Source organism: Cyprinodon variegatus, unplaced genomic scaffold, assembly GCF_000732505.1.
Source record: "Cyprinodon variegatus isolate N-32 unplaced genomic scaffold, C_variegatus-1.0 Scaffold150, whole genome shotgun sequence".
In the NCBI taxonomy this organism is placed as follows: Eukaryota; Metazoa; Chordata; class Actinopteri; order Cyprinodontiformes; family Cyprinodontidae; genus Cyprinodon; species Cyprinodon variegatus.
This window is the reverse complement of record NW_015150603.1, coordinates 1196072-1207809: the sequence shown is the minus strand read 5'-3', so window position 1 is coordinate 1207809 and position 11738 is coordinate 1196072. Positions and strand designations below refer to the sequence as shown.

Genomic DNA, 11738 nt, shown 5'->3' with positions numbered 1-11738 from the left:
CCTCAATACATAACAGATTTAATGTCAGTGTATCAACCTCCCAGACCACTCAGGTCTTCTAGTTCCAGCCTACTCTGTACACCCAGAACTAGAAACATGGAGAAATTGCATTTAGTTCCTATGCTCCACTTATCTGGAACAAACCTCTGTGAATGTGCTTAAAAGCCTGAGGTCTTTTAAGTCAAAGTTAAAAATCTATCTGCTTAGAGCTGCCTTTGACTCTTGAAGGTAAACTGATGTATCAGTAGTTTGAGGTTGTGGTCCAACTGTTTTATTTGTTACAGTACTTGTATCAGTATTTATCTTTACTTAATTTTATTTTAATTCTATTTTATTGTGTAATAAATATAAAGCAGTTTGAAATAAACTTTTATTTGTTATACAAATAAACTTGCCTTGCCCTGTAATTTTTCATAATGTAAATTGGAGGCATTGCACACACTGATCTAGAGTACAGCTCATCTACTTACAGTTTTACACTAACAGAAACTGAAACCAGAACAAGGTTCAGAGCTTTTAAAAATAACAGAAAAATGTAAATAAATTACGTGTTTAACCATTATACCTGGTAATTATGTTTTAGATTGCTGGAGTGTTTCATTTTTTCAGCTAATAATCTGATTTCACTGTTTCACCTAAACTGAAGTAAGGTATGCTGTCCTTGCTCACTGAAAAAAAATGTTGCAGCTGCTTCTGGTGTTTACTTTAATCTTCACAAACTGAGCCTTCACAGTCTCTGTTTTTATAAACATGAGCACTGGGAAACCATGCAGAGACAAGGCGTATCCCATCTCTCATAAACACGAGTGTTGTACCAGCCTCTGGAGAACTCCCTTAGATGTACAGTAGATACTTTCACACTAATTGACCTATGTACCCTGTTCCATTAGTGAAAAAGACTCAGTGACATATAGTAAAATGGTTAATTACATGCTGTAACACCATCTGCCCACTGCCAAACTGTTTCCAAGAAACACACTTCTTTTTTCTGACAGGAACATATGCCTCATAACTCTTATACTACCATCCAGGCTTAACTCCGCCTCCTACTTTCTGTCATGCACATGAGCAAACCCAAACCTGCCTTCTTCCCCTGCGTACTTTCCCTTCCCCTTTTGTCTCTCGGACATCGACTACCCCCTCGTTACTTGAATTTTAGCTGCAACTGATGACAGGAAGTCATAAATAGGATCATAGTACCAGACAGTACACCAAGAGAAAAACCTTTGTTTCCCTGTTAATTGCTTGACAAGCTAATAATTTTCTCATTCATTGCGGAGAACAAGTGAGAATGTGGTGGCTGAACTTTAAGTAGGAGGAGCTGTTTCTGAGGAATATTTTCTGACCTGCAGGGATAGAAGCGAAGTTTCTGTGGAATGTGTCTACTCTTCGGCCACAGCACACAGCTCTGAAAAGGACCACAGGTGAGGTTAATATTTAATGACAGAATGATTGTAAAATATCTACGTATAACAGAAGACTCATAAAAAGCCTATGCAGAAACAGGGAAATAGTAAAAGTATGTGGATTTTTTTTTATTTTTTTGATTTACTGGTTGTTTGCTCCTGTGCTCCTATTTAAATAGAGCTGACGTCATTGCCCTGACAGAGCAATGCTGAAGCAACTCATGTTATGCTTGACTTTGCTGCATGTAAATGTTTGATTTCCTCGCTTAATGCTTAGAGATTCCCTAAGCAGGACACAATGAAATGTTTCAGACAGAATGCTGTTTGAAAAACAGAGATCTGGACTTTTACTTCTTTAAAATATTGCGTTTTTGTTACACGTAGAGAACCTATGAATAAGCTAACTTAATGTTTGCAATACAGAAATGAACGCATAAAATATTCATAAGACATTAATGGAAAAAAAAAAAACTCCCCATAGCAAAGCAAAATTGAAGATGAGACCTCCATTATGTCACATTTACATCTATGAGTGGTTTCTCATTCTTCTCAAATTTCTCTCCTGAGAAAGCATCAGTAAGCATTTTGCAAGTTCTCTAAATTCTCTCACAGCTCTCTCATTTTTAGATCTCAGCTAAGATATAAAAAATTAGACATATTTTTTCCATTTCAAAAATTGTCTCAATTTCATGTCCTTTGTTGGATCCACTGTTCCAACCTTTAGTACAGTGAGAATTAAACATGCTGTCTTCACTGCTCACTATTTAATTTCTCCGATTAATCTCATCTCCTTTTCTTTGATTCCTATTCAAAGCAACCAAGATATGATTAAAATCAGAAGGGGTGACAATGGAGTCAGATGCAGGAGTTTGCCCTGCAACCTGATTTGTCTGTTCAAGCCCCGGTTCTGACTTTCGTGGTGTCCTTTGGCGATTGATAGAATGTAGTGTAAAGTGCTTCAATCAAATCTACTGACTTGAAAAAGCGCCATGTACAGGCCATTTAATATTGTGAGATCTCTTTTCCTAATCTTACTTCTGAAATACTGCTCAAATGGCTTTCTAAGCTCAATCTCCTTTTGTCTGTGATGTCTTTTCTCTTTTTTAGCTTATCTCTTGCTCCTAAGGGAACCCATATTAGAAGTAACTCAGAAACAAAAGATTACAAAATGATATGAAAATGAGAAGCTCAAACTGATCTCAAGAGATGAGATTGAACAACAGATAAGCAACACGTTTTTCCTATCATTTTTATGACATTAGAATTACAACCACATACTCACTAATACTTTCAACAGTTTTCAGTGGAATGAATTCCCCCTTTTAATTATCATTGTTATTACAACTGTTTGTTTCAGAGAAACTCAAAAAAGGGATTTCCAACAGAATTTCCAACACTTGCTCTGGCTTAAATGTTTCAGTCTCCGTTAACCTTTTACCCTTTTCTGAACACATTATCCCCCCACACCAAAAAAAAAAAAAAAAAAAAAAAAACAGAAAAAAACCCCCACCATCACCCACGTAAAACACACAAGTTTCAGTACAACAGAAATACCAGTGTAAAGTTAGTCATAACATCCATTATGAAGGCATATGGTTAACACCATGTTTAAATCATATTGAAACTGGTAAATTTGTGGGTGTTATTTTCTTATCACACATTTACTACGGTACTTGCAACAGATAACATAATTATATCATATGTACTACATTTTAGGGTTTGGAAAATAATTTTGTGATTTATTATATAGAGATCATCCACCATATTTCTTTACCTGTTTTATATGTTCAGGTTAGTGTGTGCACATCACTGTGCAAGAGGCTGGTTTAACCACTAGATATTTCACCATTCCATCACAGGGCAAGACAGAGGCTTACATCAAAACAAACAAACCACAAACTAAACAGTAAACATACACACATTCACATATAAGAACAATTTAATCCGAATCCGACCAGTTTAGTTTGCAGTCATGTTTTTGAATGGTAGAAAGAGGAGTCAATGTATGCAGAGGAATAACATGCACATAGATCCCAGACCAGAAATTAAAACACAGGCTGTATTGCTCCTAAATGTTTCACCATGCTGTCCACTTTGCTTAATGTTTACAAGTAAATTCCTAATGCATGTTTTTCTTGGAAAATGTTCTACAAGAATCGCTAAATCAAACCCACCTCAAGTAGTGTAAAAATACAGCCCCGGTATTATGACTCACTAAAGATGATCTCAGGCTGCATGTTTTTTCCGTTATTGGGTTACGGCGTGGTTAATTTCATTACATGCTCTCTGAGCCTCTAAAGACACCAGTACAAGCCAGATGGAGGGAGATAAAAACTGACAGGAAAAAAAAGAAAAAACATGAGCAATTCCACAAAAACGAGAAGTATCATATGTTTCCTGTAAGTTTCAATTTTCTGTAAAAAAAAAAAAGAAAATGTTAAATGAGCAGTTAACAAGAGATGAACAGAAAAATGCTGTTATGAACAAGGTTTTGTCTTACTGTATTAGATTTTTTGTAATTTTAAAACATTTATTGTTGCAATTTATGATGCTTGTTTTACTATACAGAGGGTAAAATAATAGAAGACGCCACATTTTCACCAGATGTCAATAACAATCCATGTAATCCACATATACAAAGAAATCAAACCATAGATGTCCAGTAATTAAGTTACATGTAATAAATTGAAATAGCATAGTGAAAAGATATTGAACACAGCTACTGAAATACATTTGATACTTTGTAGAAAAGCCTTTGTTGGCAGTGACAGTCTTAAATTCTTGAAGTTTCATGGGACTCTTCTATTAACTCTGATCTTTAGTTCTTTTGAGTTTGCTTAGATGTGTGTTTGGGGTCATTGTTTTGCTGAAATGTCCATCCATGTTTCATTCTCATCTTCCTGGTAGATGGTAGCAGATTTTTATGAAGAATTTCTGTTCATTTTCCCATTTATCCTTCCTTTAATTATTTGAAGTTTGGCGGTACCAGGTGCCCCACACCATCATGCTTCCACCTCCAAACTTCACTGTTGGTATGGTGTTTTTGGGGTGGTGTGCAGTGCCATTTTACCTCCAAACATGAATTTTATTATGCGTTCAAAAGAGTTCAATTTTGGTCTCATCTGGCCAGACTATATTCTCCCAGTATTTCACAGGCTTTTCTAAATGTTGTGCAGAAAAGTTTAAACGAGCAACAAGCTTTTTCTTCGGCAAGGTATTCTTGCGTGGTGAGCGTGCATACAAGCAATGGCGCTGAGGGTACTACTTATTGTTTTCTTTAAAGCAACTGTTCTTGCTAATCCCAGGTCTTTCTGAAGCTCTCCACAAGTGGTCTTAGGCTCTTGCAAACCTCTTCTGATAATCATTTTCACTCCTCTGCCAGAAATCTTGTGAGGAGGACCTGGTCAGGGTCATTAGAAGTTTAGAAATCCTTCTAAAACCAATGCCATCATTAAGGTTGCTAAGGTCTTGAGAAAGATCTTTACTTTTACTCATCATGAGCTGTTATACCAGCTCATGATGATACCAGAGAAACCTTATTATAAATCAACATTTGGGACTGAGCCAGCTTATAATACTTTCCACTGACAAGCAGGATTGCTTTCTAATTACTGAGAGATTTCAGTTGGTGTCCTGGCTTTCCATGCCTTTTTGAACCTCTCCTTCTTCATGTGTTCAATACTTTTCCCCTGTGCCATTCCACATTATTACACATAACCTCATTTAAGGACATCTAATATTAGGTGGAAGATAGGCAATGGCCAAGAAGTTCCCCTTGTGTAATTTTCACATAGCCGACAACCCTGTGTGTCACAGTAATAATTTTTTCACCAAAATTATTAATTTAATATTATTATAGATTTGTACAAACGTTAGTATTGATGATGCATTGACAGAGTAAATCGGGGGACAAAAACATAATTAGTTAACATGATAAGTCAGTTTCACAATATTAAACCTTTAATTGAGCGTCAACAAGCAAATTTCCCTTCGTCAGTCTGCTGTCACTTTAAATAAAATGTAAATGACAGATTACCGCCAATCACCAATGCATTTGGTTTGCTGGAATCCTGCATATCAGATTTACAAAATATGAGACTCACTCTGAATAAAACAGGTAGAGTAACAAAAATAATAATAAATAATGCTTTTGGAACAATACGTGCAGCAGTGTCACACTGGGGAGGCCAAAGTTTTGATAACAATTCATATAAATGGAAAATGCTCCTAAAGGTTTTTTTTAGAATGTATTTTCCTTTGTTGGTGTAGCATACCTTGCCAATTTTGTTAATTTATTTTAATTTTTTTTTTATCTCCCACTTTAAAATATGTTTAGATGATTGACTAATAAATTGATACATCAAGCACTTTATTTCCGACATTTTGAAAGAAAATGAAACAAACTTTTAGGTTAATTGACTCCACTAAATAGGTGTGAGTGCGCGCATGAATGGTTGTTTGTCCTGTTTGTCTCTGTCCATTTATATGGATAAAACAAAATAGGGAGACAACAATGTGTTCACACACAAAAAAAAAAACAGTCATACATAACCAAATCCTCCAAACACGCCATCTGCCTTCTAATTTTATAATTTCTTTGGTTGTGTCCAAAGGCCCGCCCTAATCACTATATAGTGGTTATGACATTTTAAATGAGTGTCCGAATGTCTGGTGGATGAGTAAGTAGTGGACTTGAAATTTCCCACAATGAACCTTGAAAGTTAGTGATCATCTGGCTGAACAGTCAGTTAACTACAAAGTCCACTATGTAGTCCCTGCTCTATACAGTGATTGAGGGATCTAGAGTTTGGGGGGATGTTCGGACACAGCCCTTGTTTGAAAAGAAGACATTAGAAATAACCATGTGAAATACCACCAGTTTTTCCTTTTTCTTTGATTATTAGATAAAATGCAATAGTTTAAAATTAAAACCACCAAATTACATTATAAAGTAAGTAGTAATATTAAGCAAAAGAAATAGATCAATATTTAGCCAAACATAAATTCCACATACTCCAATATAAAATACTGACATGTATTGATGAAATTCTATGTTCTATTGTATCCTAGATTGCATTAATACATGCAGATATGCTGATTTTGAAAACTAACTTTTTTTGCAGGGCTGTATCAGAGTTGTGATACAGCCCTGTTGTGATTGTACTGTAAATCCCTTGCTGTTTAGCAATACTCCCATTTATTTTCTCATGATCTAGAACAAATTGGGTCACAAATTGGGTTAAGATTTGTCTTGAATTTTCGAGATTCATAGGGGTTCATGTTATACAACACATAAAAAAATACATATATAAAAATACACAAACTCAATATCAAAGAACTCCTTTGATAATAAAATGTTTGTTTTATCTTACAGGTGAACTTCTTATCCGGACTGCAGCTAAAAATGGAGGACTCAATGACAAACGCATCGAAAAACGAAACGTGTGTTGACATCAGAGCCAGTCCTGTCAGCGACTTTCTGATGGCTGTTTACATCCTGACTTTTATTTTTGGCTTGACTTTTAACTTGCTGACTTTGTATCCTATATGGATGCAAGTAAAGCAGCAGAACGTTTTAGGAATTTTCCTGCTCAACCTATCTATATCTGACTTGCTTTTCATCTTCACCATGCCCCTTTGGATAAATTATTACTACAAAGACCATCATTGGGAACTAGGTGTGGTATCATGCAGTGTAGCAGGGTTCTTTTACTACTCAAACATGTACATCAGCATCTATTTACTGTGTTGCATCTCTGTGGACCGCTGCCTGGTGGTCTCTTACCCACTCCGCTTCAGACGCCACCGTACATCTCGATATGCATGGATCCAGTGTGCCACAGTTTATATTGTAGTTGCGGTTTTGCACATATTGATTCTGTATTATGACAATGCAAAAGATGCCCATGATGACAGAAACAATGAGGACCGATGTTATGAGACTTACCCAATGGAGCATTCTGTTGCCGTGTTTAATTTGATCAGAGTGGGATTGGGCTTCATGCTGCCACTGGTGGTGTTGACAGTGAGCTACTGGAGGATTCTTGCCATGGTGGGAAAGAGTCCTGGCCTGAATGCTCAAAGCAAGAGAAAGGTTCGCCAGCTGTCCTTTGGTGTGATAGGTATCTTCTCGTTTTGTTTTGCTCCTTATCACATCCTCCTCTTTGTACGCGCACTTGTCTTCTTCAACTACAATGACACAAAATCAGGGGGACCTTACTGCATGTTCGAAAGTGACGCACATTTCACCTTTTCATGCACACTGGCTCTGTCCAGTCTGAACAGCTTGGTGGATCCAGTTCTGTATGTTTTGGTCAGTAATGGAGTGAAAGATCAACTGAAACTGTGCTGGGGAAAGAGAGAACAGACTGGAACAGAGGAGCATAAACTGACTTCACATAGAAGGGGAAAGCATCACGTTGGTGATTTGATATAAAAAATTAACTGTAATTGTTTGTATTCTGTATAATTTATTTGTATGTATATACAGTATGTTTGCCCAAATGGACTTAAATATTTCCACTTTTAATGTGATATATGAACTTGTACAATTCAGCTGACAAACACAAACTTGAAAAGAGGGATTTATAAGAGAATGAATGAATTGCACTAGAACCAGTTGCATAAGTGTGCACAGACCTTTAAAATTCTATCTTCTATTTAATCCACCATTTGGTCCAATTTTCCACATGTAGGGCCTGATATTCAGAAGGTTTGCACATCTTAAAACTTGTGCACACATGAGATTATTCAAAGAAAGAGCAAATTGATCTGTGCAACCCCTTTTTTTTGCACGTGTGGCTTCATCAAGCCTTAGTAAGTTAGGGCAAAGAATGTATTCTTAGAGATTATTTTATTTAATGTTTTATATGTTTTCCCAGGTACATTTTATAATTTTAAGTTGAAATGAAAAAGTTCAAATTAAAATTGAATCAAAATCAAAGGTGGAACACATTTCAAAATATCTCCTCTTCATTTTATTATCTTAGGTCACAAAAAGCTGAAATTGTTAGTGTGTAACGAGGTTTTACACTTATGCGGTAATGCCTTGCAAAGAGATAACAGCTGACAAACATATTTACCGTCAAATGTCATCCGTGTCTTAAATAATAGATGTAGAAATTCAAAGACCTGTGTATGTCTGTTTTTTCCCCTCTAGTTCTCATCTTTCAAGAGAAAGATGAGTTTGGCAATTGCATTTTAGTCGTGTGGTTTTATTGCTCTCATGGCTTCTCTAAGAGGCAGAGACTTTCTGAATGTTGTTACACTTAGATGGAACTAGTCTGTTTACCTTATTCATTCTGTCTAGAATATAATAATTTTTGATATGTAAAGAAAGTAACTATGCAATCTAGCATGCAATCTCCATCAAAATTAAGCAGCAACAAACTGAAACCCGTTAGAAATAAAATAAACCACTGGTTTGACCTAGTGGCCTGTATCTATGTTCCTTTTTTTCGCAGCTGGTATATTAATTTCTAGATGAAGGGGACAACATCGAAAAGGCCGTATTTCTGAGTATGTAGTCATTATCTTTGCACATAGAGGTAATCATAAATGCAGCACAGCTGTGTCGCTGTGTGCTGCACATTTGTCAAGTGGGCGAAGAGTGTAATCATGAAGCATGTGTGCATATGGGTGTGAATAGAGGATGATTTTATTCTCATTTGAACTGATCATTTCAAAAAAGGAGGATGTGAAAGAATGTTACATGAAATAATAAAAATTAAAAAAAACAAGAACATGGCCATATTTTTCTTTCTGCTATAAATACAGTGGCTTTCACTTGCATCCATACAGTAGTCGCTGAGCCCTCAATATTTTACCATCTGAAAGCATGGAATTATTCAGGTTAATGTTACCAAGTCAATGAAATTAACAGTATGCTTACACAGTCATTGATTTAGCAGGAGGCACCTGGTCATGGGATAAAAGGTTATGCAGAACTATGGAAACTAAAACTCAGCTCAAAAGACAAGTATATGATTCAATTAATATTTTAGTAATCCCGGAAGACAAATTTTATGTGTATTACGAGGGTTATTTATGTAGATGTTAATACTTCTAGGGAAAACATTCTTCTAGAAGTCTTACAGCAGATCTAAATAAGCCTCTGACTGAAACACACTATTATTTGGTGTGTGTGTATATGGATATTGAAACTTATTATATTATGTTATAATCCATATTATAATCAAAACTGTCGAACAGGACAGATGGAACCAGTATTCAATGTGAGACAGTCAGTAGGAAAGAACAAAACATTAAAATAAACGAACTGAAATAGAACAGAAAACAAGTGTGGAACTGGGGAGCGGCGGACCACAGCGGCTGCAGGGGGGCGGGGCGCAACCCATCACTGACTCTCTGGAGGGAGAAACACAGGTAAAGCCCGGCGTACACTGTGCGATTTTTTTTCAGTCGTTGCACGCATCTGCTGCTCACACTGTACGACTAACCGCAGGGTTTAGTCATACAATGTGAGCAGCAGTTCACGATTTATGTTCGGCCCGACGCTCTGATGCAATCTACCTGTGCGACTAAAAAGCACGTCGGACTCAGCTCTGCAGTGAGATGGAGCTGCTCTGTAGCTCTCTATCCTGAAGCCAAACAAATAGAAGGAGGATATTAAGCTCACTATAGTGAAACGTGCTGCCTTGGCAATTTGAGCAACTTTGTGCTGAGGGTCCTAGAAAGAAAGGGCGATGACGTATTTGGAAAAAAGATGTGGCTGAGCAGGTGTGGCTGCTGCAGTGCGTCAATTTTGCAGACAGAGCTGCATTTCACTCATTGAATCCCTGCCATGCTGCTATGTTTACATCTGAGAGAAGGAATTAAAAGAAGAATCCTGGTTTGCGCATGAGCACTGAGCGATTTGGGTTGGGAGAATATCAAACATGTTGATTCCTGATCAGGAGGTGGTCGTGGGAGGCTGATCGCCCCTCGTAACCCCCTGTACACTACACAACTCACGATAAGGCTGAAAGTTGGCCTGATCGAAAGATTCTCGCATGACTGGAAAATCGTCCTGTAAATCACACAGTGTACGCCATGCTTTAGTGTCCATGATCATCTGACAGGAGATAATACGAGTGAGTCACTTGCCTGGTTCAACAGTTTGGTCCATCTCCTTTTAAAGACCTGCTATCCAGCTGCCAATGACACAGGAATAAAACTGACCATCCCCACGTTCCAAGCCAAGGGCTCTGCAGAGAAGGACCAGGACACGATCAGAAGACAGGACAAACACTAAAACCCTCTCCATCCACTAGCCGCGAGGAACCAGGACATAAACCTTGGAACTACTTAAAGTAACAAAACATACAATGATCTGCCTCCGAAAGCTGGGCTGAGCTGAATATAAAGCAGAACCAGCAGGTGGATGAGATGAGTGATAATTAGGAGCCAGGCAGAGTTAAGCAGGTGAATGACATAAACAATTAAGGCCAGCTATTAAGGTCAGGTCATGACATTACTTTTGTCTTAGGTATATTGACATTGTATTATTGATTATAAAAATTAGGAGTTGAGAAAGTATCATGAATTGACAACTGTTTTGTGAATGAGGCAGAGGAGACTACCTTTTTTAATCAAAATGGATGATAGAGAAACCAATTTTGACAAAGGATGAAGTTGGGAATGCTCTTAAGGAGTTTGTCAGTGGCTTTAAAAAAAAAAAGCAATAGAATGACTTTCCAAAAAAAGTTTGAAGACATTCCCAACCAGGAAGCTTTTTTCAATTCAAAATGTCATAAATAGTGCTGAGGTTAAGGTTTTATAGAGTGGACCAAAAACAAAACCTTGTTTTGTCTTAGAAAACACACAAATTGAATTGGAAGAAAAGGTCCACCCCTTAGGAATGGGCAGTCGTTTGGGTTCTCTGTTAGCCTGGATTACCCGATACCCGTCTATGTCTCTGAAAGGAGGGTCATTAGGGGGAATTGCTGGCCTGGCTGAACAGGCGAGATCTTCTGTTACCCTGTATGGGGGTGGGGGTTGCCATGATAGGGTGAAGGAATGGACTCAATTAGGGATGCACGATATAATCGGCCCCCTATCGGTATCGGCCTGTATCGGCCTTAAAACTGAATATCGGACATTGGCCACCCCTCCGATATTTAACCCGATATTTGATCAGCTTCTGAGTTTCTAAAGTCTAAAAAAAATAATAAAATACTACTTCTTCTTCTTCCTCAAAAACTTCTTTTTTACAGACTTAAAAACTTCTAAAGACGAGGGAAAAATATTGATACATTAAAATATCTTCATATGCTGATATATTGCCATTTTAAAACACCATATCAATCTCATTTACTAATGAAATATTGCTAT

At 37.2% G+C, this 11738-nt stretch overlaps 1 protein-coding gene across 2 annotated transcripts; it reads left to right on the top strand.

Annotated features, from left to right (window-relative positions):
* The first annotated feature begins 1127 nt into the window (after positions 1 to 1127).
* Positions 1128 to 9103, top strand: LOC107086357 (G-protein coupled receptor 4-like). Of its 2 annotated transcripts, none has more exons than XM_015377247.1 (2): positions 1128 to 1411; positions 6779 to 9103. In XM_015377247.1, the coding sequence occupies exon 2, from the start codon at positions 6811 to 6813 to the stop codon at positions 7840 to 7842; it is 1032 nt and encodes a 343-aa protein (XP_015232733.1). In that variant the 5' UTR covers positions 1128 to 1411; positions 6779 to 6810; the 3' UTR covers positions 7843 to 9103. The 2 variants fall into 2 exon arrangements, with proteins under 2 accessions (XP_015232733.1, XP_015232732.1); XM_015377246.1 differs by having other exon boundaries at positions 1128 to 1424; positions 6781 to 9103.
* Positions 9104 to 11738: the final 2635 nt, after the last annotated feature.